This window comes from Saccostrea cucullata, unplaced genomic scaffold, assembly GCF_032062105.1.
Source record: "Saccostrea cucullata isolate Sc308-1 unplaced genomic scaffold, CSIRO_AGI_Scuc_v1 ctg497, whole genome shotgun sequence".
Classification (NCBI taxonomy): Eukaryota; Metazoa; Mollusca; class Bivalvia; order Ostreida; family Ostreidae; genus Saccostrea; species Saccostrea cuccullata.
The window spans coordinates 252,544-268,921 of NW_026927325.1; the positions used below are offsets into that span (position 1 = coordinate 252,544).

Below are 16,378 nucleotides of genomic sequence, written 5' to 3' on the forward strand. Positions count from 1 at the left end.
TTTATCTGTCTAAATATTGACAAGCAGAGAGCTACAGTTTACATGAAATGTCAATATACTGTAAAGTGAAATTTCTAGGGTATGTCCTGCAATTACATTTATCAAGGAGAGGAAGAAAACTTTGGTAAGAGCTATGACTTTTAAACCTCTTGATTTAGGAAGTGCCAAAGCCTGCTGCTGAGAGAAATACTAGAAAAGCCTCTAGCCCCTGTACACCTTTGCATCTACTTCATAGTAACAGAAAGACAGAAAACACGGAAACTGAACAATACATGGCAACTGAACTCAACAGAGAAAGCAAGACAGAGAATAACAAGGATTTGTTGCAAAACAGGAGGAAAGTGCAGGAAGATGAAATTTCTCTGTCATCAAAGGCATCCAATGCAGCATCTCCACTGAAAATCTCTTCAGCCACTTTCTATTCAAGTGTGATGGGCAAAAAAGAACATAAAGGTAAAATAGTTTTAGCTCACCTGAGCTGAAAGCTGTCTGTGGCCGTCTATCTGTAAACTTTTAACATTTTTGACTTTTTCTCAAGAACCACTGGACCAATTTCAACCAAACTTGCCACAAAGCATACTTGGGTGAGGGGATCTAAGCTTGTTCAAATGAAGGACCCAACCCTCTTTCAAGGGGAGATAATTAAGAAATGGTAAAAATTTGGTGGCATGTTTGAAAAATCTTCTCAAGAACCACTGCGTTGGGAAATATGAAACTAATGTGGAAGCATCCTTAGGAAGTGTAAATTCAAGTTTGTTCCAATCATGACCCTTTGGGATAGGGTGGGGCTACATTGGATGATCCAATGTTTTACATAGGAATATATAGGAAAAATCTGAGGAAGAACAACAAAGCTATGTCTGGTCATATTTAAATGGAAGCATCCCCAGATAGTGTAGATTCAATTTTGTTCAAATCATGACCCCTGGGGGTAGGGTGGGGCTACAATGGATGATTAAAATTTTACATAGGAATATATAGGGAAAAATCTTTTAAAAAATCTTCTGATGAAGAACAACAAAGCCATGACTGATCATATTTAAATGGAAACATCATCAGGTAGTGTAGATTCAAGTTTGTCATGACAAGGTAGGGGTAGGGTGAGGCCAAAATGAAAGTTCAGACTTCTTAGTAAGTGTAGATTCAAGGTATTTCAAATTTTAACACCCCCCCCCTTCTTTAGGGGTAGGGTGGGACCACTTATGCATTTAAGCTTTTCACTACTGGATTGATTTTTGCTTTTTTTCTAGCCACAGCGCTCAGATGAGCGATGTGGTCCATGGGCCTCTTGTTTTAAAGTCGTACTTTTAAACATTGATAGGTGCTGGTGCTGGGCAGAATGTGAATGATATGTGCTAATCCTCGACATATTTTTAACTTTGAAGAATTTGACTATTATTCTTGTCAAACTGTTGAAATTAAAGAATGTTGCTTTATTAGAAATCATGCAATTCATTGTTTTAGTGTCCACCCCAAAGACACCAAGTCACTGTGGCAAAAAGAAAAAGAAAGTGAAAACACCTGTTGTAACTGTCACACCACCAGTTAAAAAGTTCAGAAGTCCCAGTAATGTAGAGCAAGTGCAGAAAAATATAGCAGGGAATAGGGAAAATAAAAAGGAGGAAAACAACCAACACAATATGAAACAAGAGAGTTTTAAAAGTACTTAAAATATGTTATTTTTACCTAAAGTAGTAATAAAAAAATCAGAAGTATTCGTAAAATATAAATTTGTAATGGCACAAACATACAGTCAAGGTTAAATATGTACATATATAAGTAATATACTGAAACATGATTTCTGATTGATAGATTCCTAAAAAATTTATACAGATTATGAATTACCAAACTCAACAGTGTAGTTTTTCATTTTCAATACATTTTATTTTATTTTTTACAGGTGAAACTTTTACAAAGGTAGAAAAAGTAACAGCAGCTAAAAAAGTTTCAGCATCCAAGACTTTATCTAAAAAGAAGACTGAAAGAACTGAAGCAGATTTGGAAGAATTAAATGTTGGTGATGCTGTTGAAAACTTGGGGATCCAAGACAAGGCACAGCTGGATATTGTTGAGAAGTCCATCAAAATTCAAGCTCCAGTAGTTGAGAAAAAGACATCAAAAATGAATTTAAAGGAAGCAAAGAAATCAAAACCAAAATCAAAAAGCGAGGAACATTTAGAAGACATGGAATCGTTAGACACAAGAACAAAGTCAGACTTAACTGAAGAATTCAAAAGTATCATGTCTACTTTTGCTAGAAGTGAAGAAAAAGTTCCTGAATCAGATAATGTTAAAAAGAACAGGTCATCAAAGTTATCCTCAAGTATTGTGAGACCCAGCAAAAATAAAACCAGAGAGAATGCAGAAAGTATGGCATCATCTACCCTTAATAATGAAAAGCAACAAATATTGACATCCAGAGAAAATACATCAAACAGTGTGGAAGTGAAAATGGGGCTCACAGAACAAATAAATGAAAGTGAAACAGACTCTCAAACTGACGATGACGTTTGTCTTATGACAAATGTGTGTATCAGTGTACAATCTGATGCGGAAGAAACAGAGAATGTTGATAGTCAACAACAGCCTGTTGATAGTCAAGGAGAGACTGCGAAGGATACAGGTGTTAAAATCACAGAGAACAAAAATTTTAAAGGGAAAACTGAATATAAAGTTTCAACAGAAACTGAAAAAAGCAAAAAGAATACTGAGAAAAGACCAGGGAGAAAGAGGAAACTTGCAACAGAGGTTAATTTATCACCAGTTGTGGAAATTGAGAGACTAGATGATGAAAAATTCAAAGATGTTCATGTTGATAAACAGAAAACTGAAAAAGCGCAAACCGCTAAAAAATCTAGTCAAACAGGAAAACGTCGTGGCAGACCAAAGAAAGATGTGTCAAATTCAGCATTAGATAAGAAAATGGTGAAGAAGCCCTCAACAGGAAGTCTGTTTTCCCTGTCAGAAAAAACTCAAAGCTATTTAGAGAATGGAAACGAAAGAAATGAAGTATTTCAGTGGAAGGGTAGTGATGAAGAAAGTGATGCTAGCCTTGCTAAACCAACACTTAGACCACGTTCTCAAGTAAATCTCCAAGAAAAGAGTACAGATACGGAAAGTGAAATAGATGTCATTCAGGAGAGTCAGGACATTGCTAAGAATGGTTACGAGTGTGCAAGTAACAAGAGTCTGAATACAGACCTTAGCTTCAAAGAGAGTCCTTGGTACAAATGTATGCCAGAACACTCTAAATACAACACAAAATGGTTTAAAACCTATGGGAAAGTTAGACATCAACAGAGGGAGAGAATGGGAGGTATTCACTGTGTGGGAAGTAGTGGAGATAGTCCTGCAGTCCAGAAATTCTCTCAAAGCGTTACTAAGACTTTGTCAGTGCAGATGACTTATTCTTCACAATGTGTTTCCTCTCCCAGAGGAGATGCTGATGTTGATCCTTATGTCTTTGATGACAATTGTTCTGAATATAGCAACAATCTGATATCATCAAAAGAAAAGCCTACCAAACAGAAACCTGTAAAGAGAGGGAGAAGAAAAGATAAAACTTCCAGTGATCTAGTTCAACATAAAGAAAGCAGTGGTTGGAAACAGAGCAGGTCAAAGAAAGTACATGGTGACTATGATGACCAAGAAAGGAATGTTGAAAGTTGTAATAAGGTGTCAAAAAAGAAAGGAGACATATGCAACTATAAAACAAGTTTGGGAAGTAGACTTACTAAGTATCAGTACCACAACCCAGAAAATTCTGTTTCTGTATATCATATGGAAAATGTTTGCCAAATGAGTAAAGAAAATTTGCCACCAAAGTCAAAAAAGTCAAAGAGAACAGAGAGGCAGACATGCAGACAAATTAGGTCTGATGATGAGAATAATTATGCCATCACTTGTCTGTCAAGTCCAGAGGAGGAATGTGATAATGCTCCCATGTCCAGTCCTATGTCGGAATCTCAAAATTTCCCTACATTGATAGCAAAGTCAGGGAAACCAACAAATTCTTATTCATTTGGAAAAGAGACTACTAGTGTAATTACTTTGAATTTCCTTTGTTTCTTTTGGATGGCAGTTGTAATAAATGTTTAAAATTAATCATTATTTTCTTTAATTCTTTTCATTAAGTACATTATGAATAACTCAGAATAAGACAAATTATTTGAAATGAATCCTTTCTTCTTGCAGAATGATATTGAAGATGTTCATGAGAGTAGTGCTGATTCAAGTCCTGTTCCCAGAAAAAAACACAAAAAGAGGTTTGTTAAGTGATTTAATATGAAGTCATTTCATATCAATGCAGAGATAATATTAGTCATTATTCTTTTTTTGAGTCCGCGTGCGGAGCGAGCTACACCTTGGCATTATGGCTGTTTCAGAGCTGTAAAAATTACCACTCATTCATCAAGGTGATTCAAACGCCAAATATGATAGTTCTATTTTTTTTTGTTTATTAAAAGGTTGAAGGCATTGCAGCAACTGGATTCTAGAGCTACCAACACTCCAAATCTCCAGCCAAGCACTCCAGAATCTATTTTATCAAAGTTCAGAAAAAGTTGTGAGGTACTTGTACAGTGGAGCCTCATTTATCTGGACGCTTTGGTTCCTAGTCAATTTGTCCTGATATGTGAAGCATCTGGATATCTGAAATACCAGTTAAACACGACAAAATAGCGTTAAAAAATTTCATTCCAATGAAAAATCGTCCGGATACTGACGCATCCGGATATCCGGCGTCTGGATATCTGAAGGTCCACTGTAAATACCAAAAATTTATCAATAATTCCTGGTGCTTTGTTATTATTATATTGAAGGTGTTTTCATGATGTTGATTTTCTACTGTAGAAATTGGTTGAAGAATCATTTTGCTCTGAGGAAAATGTTACTTCAAGGTAAATGTAGAGTCTGTAATTCAATTTAATGTGATACTATGATACTGATTTTAACAATTTGATTCATTAATATGATTGTAATGTGTTAAAATTGTAAAACCTATGCATGCAGTATTTCCTACTTTAGCCAACCCTTCACATTATTTAATATCATTGTGCATTTTGAAATGAGGTATATTTAGAAATAAACAAACCTGGCCGAAAAACCGATTTAAGTGAACATTTCCTATAAGTTAATAATAACTCTTGAAATAATTTGAAAGAAATATAAGACTTTCAATATTTTATTTGTCTTTATTTGTATCTCATACAAACTTTCAACTTTTACAATATTTTTGGTCAGCAATACCGTAAATCTGGAAATTTTTACTGTAGATAAATTTTTAGCAAATTTGCGAGTGCAATGCATTCGCAAAAATATTTTTCTTAAAAATAAATCAATATGTAAAGAATTTTTTTTTTCTGAAAGTTGGTGTCTATTTTTAACTCAGTGAATAGACGTCGGTAAGCACTGGTCATTTTTAGCTCTACTGGTCAGAGACCAAAAGAGCTTATGCGATAGTAATGCGTCCGTCCGTCTGTCTGTCTAGCTGTCTGTCTGTCCGTCTGTCTGTCTGTAAACAATTTTTCAAAATGCTACTCCTCCTACAGTTTTAGTCTGATTTCAATATAACTTGGCACACAAGTAGACTACACTAAGATACATAATTCTGTATATCGGTTTTTGATTTCGATGAAGGGTGTTGCCGTGGTTACTAAAAATAGAAATTTCTGTAAGATTCTTTCAAAATGCTACTCCTCCTACAGTTTTAGTCTGATTTCAATATAACTTGGCACAAAAGTAGACTACACTAAAATACATAATTTTGTATATCGGTTTTTGATTTCGATGAACGGTGTTGCTGTGGTTACTAAAAATAGAAATTTCTGTGAAATTCTTTCAAAATGCTACTCCTTCTACAGTTTTAGTCTGATTTCAATATCACTTGGCACACAAGTAGACTACAATAAGATACATAACTCTGTACATCAGTTTTTGATTTCGATGAACGGTGTTCCTTGGTTACTAAAAATAGAAATTTCTGTGAAATTCTTTCAAAATGCTACTCCTTCTACAGTTTTAGTCTGATTTCAATATAACTTGGCACACAAGTGGACTACACTAAGATACATAATTCTATGTATCAGTTTTTGATTTCGATGAACGGTGTTGCCGTGGTTACTAAAAATAGAAATTTCTGTGAAATTCTTTCAAAATGCTACTCCAAATACAATTTTAGTCTGATTATAATATAAATGTGGCATGCAAGTAGACTGCACTAAGAACATAAAGAGACTTAATCAAGGATCATTATTCTATTTATTGCTGTTGAAAAGTTTCAATTTCCAACTGCTTAAGTACTTTTCTCTTCCTTTGCTATAAGTACAAACCAGCAGAGCTTCAGTCTCGACAGAGACTTCTGGTTAAAAAGAAATTTGTTTATACTACTGTAACTACAACCTAATTACCAATTACCCGTGCATGTAAATTGCCCTCATTATATGCAATATTGTCCGATGGTTTGACAAGCAACTTTTTTATTTTGCCAAGAAAGCTAGACCATGTATCAACACGGGCGATAACTCGAGCTCAGTGCTCTTACTAGAGAGTTCCAAATGTAAACACGGCATGTAAATTTTCGTGAGAAAAAACCAAACGTTGAGAAACATAGTTATATTTTGTCTTTATTTGGATTATATTTTAGGTTAAAAGGCATACACAACCTCTGAAAGGTTTGTTATAATTAATTTAGAAGTTATTTTCAGTGCAAATCCTTTTGTAATTCTATCTTTAAAATTGTTTCGGAGCGATTCTGCAATTTCTTGCCATGTGCACGGTGCGAGTATATTGGTGGTATTCTAACTGTGCATACTAAATTGAAACATAAACTTATATGAAAATCTTAAGTGATTTTTATTTTTAGCGCCAGTGACAATTCGCAAAATTTTGAAGTGTAAAAATTAATCAATAGCTTTTTGACCCAAATTCGCAAAAATAAATCGACGTAAAAATTTCCAGATTTACGGTAGTCAAGATAAAAAAATCATATTTTTGAAAAGTCTTTTCACAGTTTATGGTCTTGGGCCCAGAACAGAGTCAAAGTATCATAACAATGGCTTAGATTACCTCCCATAGATTTCACCTATAGTAAAGTTCCCCTTATTTACAGTAAAATGTACAAAGTGTCAATTTGTTTATTTCAGTTTGCAGACCCCTCTTCTTCCTATCAGTCCATATATTCCAAGGCATGACCAAAATGAGGAATGTGAAAATGTATGATGTTTTATGCTTAATCAAGTGTAAATGGAAAAATTTGATTTTAATTTATCATTCTCATTAATTTTAAAATAGGTAAATAAAATAGTAGTTTGTGTCATCAAGAAATGTGATTAAATGTATTAATGTTGTGTAATAATTATTGCAGATAGAAGATCAGGCTTCTTCTTCACAAAAATCTGAGACCTCTCAAGAAAGCCAGGGTAAAGCCATGTTTAAAAGAATGTTTGTTTGCCCTCTCCCAGTTTCCAAGAAAATTTAAACTGGAGTATTGACAAGACTAGAATTTTTTTGATAAAAACGAATAAAAAAGGATAAAGTGTAAGAAAGTACATCTTTTAGTTTAAATGAGCAAAAGACTGATGACATCACCACACTGCCACAAGATTGGGAGGGGTGGTTTTTCCATTTAATTTGATTATCTAAAGAAAAAGTAATCTTCAACAAAAGTTGCAAAATAAAATTTATTTAATTTCAAGTTCTATAGAGGAATTTAATAGCAACATTCCTCAAAAGCATATGTTTTACATTAAAAACCATAAAAAATAATGTTGTTAATTCCTTGGTTCTCAGGCCTTTTTAGCTATACTGGTCAGAGACCAGAAGAGCTTATGCGATAGTAATGCGTCCGGCGTCCGTCTAGCTGTCCGTCTGTCTGTCTGTCTGTAAACAATTTTTCAAAATGCTACTCCTCCTACAGTTTTGGTCTAATTTCAATATAACTTGGCAGACAAGTAGACTACACTAAGATACATAATTCTGTGTATCGGTTTTTGATTTCGATGAACGGTCAGAGACCAGAAGAGCTTATGCGATAGTTTTGCGTCCGGCGTCCGTCCGTCTATCTAGCTGTCTGTCTGTCTGTCTGTAAACAATTTTTAGCTCTACTGGTCAGAGACCAGAAGAGCTTATGCGATAGTAATGCATCCGGCGTCCGTCTGTCTGTCCGTCTGTCTAGCTGTCCGTCTGTCTGTAAACAGTTTTTCAAAATGCTACTCCTCCTACAGTTTTGGTCTAATTTCAATATAACTTGGCACACAAGTAGACTACACTAAGATACATAATTCTGTGTATTGGTTTTTGATTTCGATGAACGGTGTTGCCGTGGTTACTAAAAATAGAAATTTCTGTGAAATTCTTTCAAAATGCTACTCCTCCTACAGTTTTGGTCTGATTTCAGTATAACTTAGCACACAAGTAGAATACACTAAGATACATAATTCTGTATATCGGTTTTTGATTTCAATGAACGGTGTTGCCGTGGTGACTAAAAATAGAAATTTCTGTGAAATTCTTTCAAAATGCTACTCCTCCTACAGTTTTTCACTGATTTCAATATAACTTGGCACACAAGTAGACTACACTAAGATACATAATTCTGTTTATCGGTTTTTGATTTTGATAAACGGTGTTGCTGTGGTTATTAAGAATAAAAATTTCTGTGAAATTCTTTCAAAATGCTACATCTCCTACAGTTTTGGACTGATTTCAATATAAGTTGGCACACAAGTAGACTACATTAAGATACATAATTCTGTTTTTGATTTCTGTGAACAGTGTTGCCGTGGTTACTAAAAATAGAAATTTCTGTGAAATTCTTTCAAAATGCTATTCCTCCTAGAGTTTCGGACTGATTTCAATATACATGTAACTTGGCACACAAGTAAACTTCACTAAGGTACACAATTCTGTGTATCGGTTTTTGATTTCGATGAACAGTGTGGTCGTGGTTACTAAAAATAGAAATTTCTGTGAAATTCTTTTAAAATGCTACATCTCCTACAGTTTTGGACTGATTTCAATGTAAGTTGGCACACAAGTAGACTACACTAAGATAAACAATTCTGTGTATCGGTTTTAGACTTTGATGAACATTATTGCCTTGGTTACTAAATATAGAAATTTCTGTTTAATACTTTCAAAATACCACTCAAATACAGTTTTAGTCTGATTATAATATAATGTGGCATGCAAGTAGACTACACTAAGAATGTAGAAAGACTTAATCAAGGATCATTATTCTATTTATTGCTGTTATAAAGTTTCAATTCCCAACTGCTTAAGTATTTTTCTCTTCCTTTGCTATAAGTACAAACCAGTAGAGCTTCAGTCTCGACAGAGACTTCTGGTTTCAAGAAATATGATGAGGGAGGGAGGCATTTTTAAAAAACTTTTTATTTCCCCCAAAACATGATGAGGCAGCTTTTTACATTGTACAAAACCTCAAAAAATGATGAGGGAGATGATTTGTTGTTTTTATGTTATTGATTTAGCAATAAAAAGGATCAATGCGGCACCCTTGGAAGAGATTAGGGAGGACCTTAGAACCAAGAAATTAATATTTTATGGCCAAATAAATGAACAGTTTTTGTAATATTTAAAATACCAGTATTGAAAATGCTTATTTTCATTAAAATTGTTTCAGAGTCCGTTGAAAGTGGATGGAACCCATCAAAGAGGAAACAAGCAATATCCTTTTATGCTTTTGAACTTCAGATTCCTTAAATGAATCTGTGAAATTTAAAATAAGAACTGTTTGAGATTTATATCTGTATTAGTAGATTTGTCTTGAAGCATTATCAATCACTTTCTATAATTGATCACAATTAATTAATTAATTACTAAATATAGTTTTTGTTAAAAAAATATTCACGACATAGTTCTTTTATGTATAGTATAGTCAATATTTAAAAACTGTGACAACATAACTTTAAATAGGACTGACATGAAAAAGTCTTTAAACTTTCTTGAGAAAAAGTGTCTATTTAAAAAAAAAAAAGAAGAAAGATATTGCACTTGACAAAAACAGGAAAGGGAGAGAAATTTTATCACAGAAGAGGAACAAGTAATTGAAAATGCTTGTCAAGTTAACTGGTTGAGAGGGATTCAGACAATGCAACAATACAAAAAAGGTAAGCTTCGTCAACTTACAAGGTTTGATGATTCTAAATCTCAACTTATAATTAAAAGGGAGTTGAGGAGCATTTGGGTAACATCTGTAACCGTACCCTCTACTACTGAAACTAGTTGACTTTTAAAATTAAAGAGGATAGGACCAGGTATGATATGCAGTAATTGATTCTTACCTGCAGATATTTATCTTATAGGTGATGATGAGAAAGAAAATATGTCTATATCTGTTAGCACTGCTTCATCTCAAGAGATAGAGAGTGTAGTTTCAGACAAAATCAGTTCATTTGGAATTGAAATACAGAACCAAATGCAGGCAAGTATTTATTTTTTGGTTCTGTTTACTGTTTTGTCAGAATGATGTTTTCAGATTCCATACATCTTTATCAATCTTAAAAAAAATCAAATCTGGTGATTTTTTTCTTTTCAGGCAAAGAAAAAACAACTTGAATCCATGGCAAAGGATGTTCTAAAATCACTGGTGAAGACTTGTCTGAAGACCCATACACAACTGAAGGAAAGCAGGTATAAACTTAAAACTACTATTACAGTAAAAAGATTTTCTTTGTACATAATGGCTAAATAATGTAAGCAGAAAAAAGAATGGCTAAAATGTAATGCTTGACAAAAAATCTGGGCCAAACAAATTGATGACAAGGGTTTTTTTTTTATAGTTTTTGCAGGTTGATTGTTACCAATTTAAAATTTCTTACATGTTTTTCAGTCATACCGTATAACGGGTATTTTTTACATGCTGCTAATTTTTCCTAATTTTTACGAGTTTTATAAACCTGTAAAATTTAAACGCGTAAAATTTCACAGAAGTAAAAAAAAGTCTTGCATAAATTTTGAACATCGTATTATGAGAATATTTCAGTGTTATCACTGCCATTTAGCTAAATACCTGGAGGCTATAGAATTAGTACTCACAACCATTGGTAACTTGGGGAACTTTTTAATTGATTATCAATTAGGATCAAACAAGTAAATCTTAATTAATACACAAATTATACAAACATCATCAATTACCTGGTTCGTCTTTCGGGACACATGATTTCTGATAATGGCTTAATTATAACAGACTGAAGTCTTCAAATTATATCCGTTTTTCAAGAATTTGACCCTTACTTCTTTTTTATTTGCTTGCAGTGAAAACTTTGACATATTTATTTAATATACCGTAATCCGTGTCCCCTGTAATTCTGTTAACTTAATCATGATGGTTTGAGTTGTCTCTCTTTGCTTCCATTAAAATGAAGACGGGCACTTGGTTCACAACAATAATGATGCGTAGACATGTGCATTAATTGAAAACAGGAATAAATTCAGGACCTGCGATATATAAAGGTATTTAGATGAATAAACAATTCATCATTTATTGAATCGACTATTCCTGTTATCACGGAAACACGTTTTTATTTTTTACATCGGATTGTCCAGACACATTTTATACGTGTATTTGTATGTTAATGCATTCAAAAAGCTAAAACATTGATCTAGAATTTCACCTCCGATGATTTTACTTTTTACGGACATGCTCAATTCGTAAAAATTTAAGCAGTAAAAATTACCCGTTATACGGTATATCATTTGAGATGAAGTTTTAAAAAAAAAAAAAAACTTGTTTTGATTGAAGACAACATACATCATTTCCTTTATATATTTATTCATTTGAAGAGGGATGATGTCTGTTTTACTCACTTCATCCTCTGATATTTTTTTCTATCTAAAAGTTCATATCTCAATGTTATAGATGAAACTCTGGTACACAAAACTCTAAATACTTTTAAAACACTGATCATGTGCACCTCATTTTCCAATTTCCAGAACTCTTTTTTGTAACTTTGCCAATAAAGCTATTGTTTCATTAAAATAAAACTGTGTTCAAGTTGAAATTAAATTACTTTCTTGAATTTTGTTCCAGAACTAAATATATTGAAGAATTTCAACTCAGAATATCAGAAGAGCTAAAATCTCTGGAGAAAGATGTGATAAGTCTGAAAAAGACAGAGGATGAATGTCTGGTATTGTTTATTTTTCATTAAAACCTGGAAAAATCTTCTGTGAATATTTCTATATAAATGTAGAATATATACAGTCAAAAGTCTGTTAAATATTATTTGACCACCTCTAAATATCATTGGGATTTAAAATCCCTTGATATATATATACATATCTATTGGGGGCCAAAAATCTGTTCATCTATACTTTCCTAATAGATAATTTTTTCCTGGGAATGACTGTAGTTGAAAATAGGTTATTCATCATTAAACAATGTAAAATGTATACGTTTGTGTATATGACAATACTACTTGTATTCAACTGGTAAAAAGTAATTTTTTCTTTTCAGATGTATTTTGAAGAAAAGCTTAAAGAGATACAGAGACATACCTATAGCCAAGAAACAAGGTAATACTGTATGTACATCATAGTAGCAAGGACACAGTTAAATTGTCTCAATAGCTATAAGATCATAATTATATTTTAATGCGCCCAGATTGATAGATCTGAGGCGTATATTGTGTTTTTCCTGTCTGTCTGTTTATCTGTTTGTCTTTCTGTCTGTTGTCAACTTTAACCTTCACCATAACTTTTGTACCATGAAAGATAGAGACTTCATATTTGATATGCCTACTCCACTAATTAAGCTCTTTCAAATGACACCAAGGTCATTGACCTTGTGACCTTGACTGTGATCTATATGCTAAAAATAGCTTTTTCGAACTTTCACCATTACTTTTGAACCATGAGAGATAGAGACTTCATATTTGGTGTGCCTACTCCACTTATTTAGATCTTTCAAATGACACCAAGGTAAATGACCTTGTGACCTTGACTGTTACCTATATGCTAAAAATAGCTTTTTCGAACTTTCTTCATAACTTTTGAACCATAGAAGATAGAGACTTCATATTTGGTATGCATACTCTACTAATTAAGTTCTTTCAAATGACACCAATGTCAATAACCTTGTGACCTTGACTGCGGCGTATATGCTAAAAATGATTTTTGGAACTTTGTTGCCGCCAGGCGCAGAGTTTCACAAACACATCTTGTTAAAACAAAAAATCCCACTAATTTTTGATTTTATGTATTTTATTTTTCAGCATACAAAATATGGTAGCTGCAAAGGAGAAATTTGTGAAACAAATGCATCATAGTGAACAGTGTGCTGATAAATCTCAGGTAATAATTTTATAGACAAACTTAAAGGTACTGTAATTTCAAAACTTGTTTATCTCCATGCCTTCCTTATCCCTTTTGTAGATTTAAAAGATTGATTATTTTTCTGTGCCCTCCTTTCCCCACTTGTTATACCCCTGCAATCCAAGTTTTGGGAGGGGTTGTATATAGGAATCGGCTTGTCCCTCTGTCTGTTTATGCAAAAGTGTCCATATTTTCTTATGGAGGAACATTAGAATCTGCTACTTCACACAAAGATTGCCCATGATCTAAGGGTGTGTCTTGACCTTGACCCAAGGTCATTTGGGCAGGTTCAAGGTCACTGGGAAAAAAAATTCATAATTCGTGTTAGGTCCATATCTTTCTTATGTATAAACTTAGTGAGTTCCCGTTTAACACAAAGAATGCTTATGACCCAAGGGTGTATCCTGACCTTGACCCAAATTCATATGTACAAGTTCTAGGTCACTGAAGAGAAAAAGTTTATAATTTGTGTTTCATCTATGCCCTCCTAATGAAGAAAACTTGAATCTACTACTTCACACAAAGATTGCTTATGACCTGAGGGTGTGTCATGACCTTGACCCAACATCATTCGTGCAAGATCAAAGTCTTTAAAAGAAAAAGTGCATAATTTGTGTCTGGTCCAAATCTTTCTTATGGATAAATTTGGTACGTTCCTATTTTATACAAAGATTGTTTATGACCTAAGGGTGTGACATGACCTTGACCCAGGATCATTTGTGCGAGAAAGAAAAAAGTTCATTTAAGAAATGAATTTAATTTTTGAAGATTCACAAGGACATGAACTACGACGCTTCAAGCTGACATATTTTATGAAGCACATTATATTTATTCTAAAGATGATAGTAAAGGAGAGGAAAAAAATATGTAATTATCTTGAATACGAGGGGTCGAATCAGAAAAATCGTACTTCTGGAAAGAGAAGGTTAATCAAGAGAAATATTCATTACAGTTACGTACACGTAGATATGCGACACTACCTATAAATAACAAAAGACATAAAAGTTCCCAAATAGAAAAATTCAGAAATATCCAAGAGAGAAATACATTCCCTCAGAACAAATACTCTTACAAATTAAATAAATGCGAATAAGTTGAATACAAGGGGTCAAATCAGAAAAATCGTACTTTTGGAAAGAGAATGTTAACTAAGAGAAATATTTATTATAGTTACGTTCACGTAGATATGCAACACTACCTATAAATAACAAAAGACGTAAAAGTTCCCAAATAGAAAAATTCAAAAATATCCAAGAGAGAAATACATTCCCTCAGAAGAAATACTCTTACGAATTAAATAAATGCGAATATGTTGAATACGAGGGGTTGAATCAGAAAAATCGTACTTTTGAGAAGAGAAGGTTAATCAAGAGAAATATTCATGATAGTTACGTATACGTAGATATGCGACACTAGCTATGAATAACAAAAGATGTAAAAGTTCCCAAACAGAAAAATTCAGAAATGTACAAGAGAGAAATACATTCCTTCACTCATACGAATGAATAAAATAAATATCTTGAATACCAGGGGTTGTATCAGAAAAATCGTACTTCTGGAAAGAGAACATTAAGAGAAATTATTCATGGTAGGCACGGACGTGTAGATATGCAACACTACCTACAAATAATGAAAGACAAAAAAGTTCCATAACAGGAAAAATCAATCATAGAATTCACCGTACAGAGGTGTCATGGCAAAACAGTTTGCACTATAGTTTTGACGTCAAGTGCGGTATATGACGTAACAATTGAGATATTCATGCTCATCCATTGCAGTTCAGGAGAAAATGAACAATTCTCTAGCAAAGAATCATAAGGAAATTTTAAGTATATTTGGATATGTAAATATTCATTAATTCATGTCCGGTACATATCTTTTTATGGATAAACACTGTGAGTTCCCATTTTGCCCCAAGATTACTTACGACCTGGGGGAGTCATGAGTTTGACCCAAGATCAATTGTGCAAGTCCAAGGTCACTGAAAGAAAAACAAAGTATGAACACCAATACTAGTATTTAGTGACTTGGCACCTTCTCTGAAAAACCTAGCATGGGGTATTTGTACCTATTGGACAGTTCTAGTTGATTTCAAAGACTGGTTATCCCTATACCCTCCTTTCCCCTTTTTGTAGATTTTAAAGATATAGATTTCAAATGACAGATTATCCCAGTGTCCTTCTTTCTCGACTTTTAGATATCATGATTTAGAATAATGATTAACAAGTTTTCCATTTTTACAGTTTAAAGTCAAGAATTCCATTAAAAAAGAGCTGAATACACTGAAGACAAAATTGATATCCAAAAATGTAAGAGTTACAGTATATATTTTAAGTTTACCTGAGTCATTCAGGTGATCTTTGAACTGTTTTTATCCTTTGCAGTTCATTTTGTAAACTTTTAAACTTCTAAATTTTCTTTGAATCTTCTTTAAACATTTGTCATTAAAGTTTAGTTCATATAAAATACATGGTTACTGTCTTGAAATATAAGCGATGTTTGGGCGAGGGTAAGAAAACGTGATAGAGGGCGAGGCTTGCTGAGCCCTCTTACGTTTTCGACCCGAGCCCAAATATCGCTTATATTTCAAGACAGTTATCATGTATTTTGTTTATCCTGCAACATATTTTTACCATTTGAACGTCCAAAACTAGCTATTTTCGACAGATTTAGCCACATCTCTGCAGTTGAAACCATGACGCCATGGCATAAACACTGCAGTATATGTGACGTCACAATGCTATTTGAACGTCGGAATACATGCACGAGGCTTTATTAGGGCAGTGACCGGATAAAGCTTTGGTTTATAAGGTTACCTTTATTAGGTCAATGCAGGGGGTAGTTGCAGGATAAAAGTCAATATGAGCACAAACATTAGGAAAATTGGCTAACTTTTGGAGAATTTTAGGACAATCATAACTAGACAATATCCATTTAATTCATATACAGAGTTTCTGGTGGCTGTTATCAACTATGAATAACAAGTTTAGTAACTACATATTTTACTAAAATGTTTTTTTTTATATTTGGGGAAGTGACAAATAGG

The 16,378-nt window shown here is 33.3% G+C and overlaps 1 protein-coding gene across 2 annotated transcripts in view; it reads left to right on the forward strand.

Annotated features, from left to right (window-relative positions):
• Positions 1 to 16,378, forward strand: part of LOC134274084 (synaptonemal complex protein 2-like) — a 34,110-nt gene that overhangs the window by 16,918 nt on the left and 814 nt on the right. For both annotated transcript variants that reach the window (XM_062756331.1, XM_062756332.1), the window contains 16 exons: positions 159 to 453; positions 1,465 to 1,662; positions 1,901 to 4,041; positions 4,195 to 4,265; positions 4,467 to 4,569; positions 4,852 to 4,898; positions 7,143 to 7,212; positions 7,364 to 7,418; positions 9,641 to 9,684; positions 10,025 to 10,127; positions 10,323 to 10,441; positions 10,556 to 10,650; positions 12,050 to 12,149; positions 12,476 to 12,534; positions 13,233 to 13,311; positions 15,576 to 15,641. In XM_062756331.1, the coding sequence (XP_062612315.1) occupies positions 159 to 453; positions 1,465 to 1,662; positions 1,901 to 4,041; positions 4,195 to 4,265; positions 4,467 to 4,569; positions 4,852 to 4,898; positions 7,143 to 7,212; positions 7,364 to 7,418; positions 9,641 to 9,684; positions 10,025 to 10,127; positions 10,323 to 10,441; positions 10,556 to 10,650; positions 12,050 to 12,149; positions 12,476 to 12,534; positions 13,233 to 13,311; positions 15,576 to 15,641 (3,645 nt within the window). The remainder of the gene's footprint in view (positions 1 to 158; positions 454 to 1,464; positions 1,663 to 1,900; positions 4,042 to 4,194; positions 4,266 to 4,466; positions 4,570 to 4,851; positions 4,899 to 7,142; positions 7,213 to 7,363; positions 7,419 to 9,640; positions 9,685 to 10,024; positions 10,128 to 10,322; positions 10,442 to 10,555; positions 10,651 to 12,049; positions 12,150 to 12,475; positions 12,535 to 13,232; positions 13,312 to 15,575; positions 15,642 to 16,378) is intronic.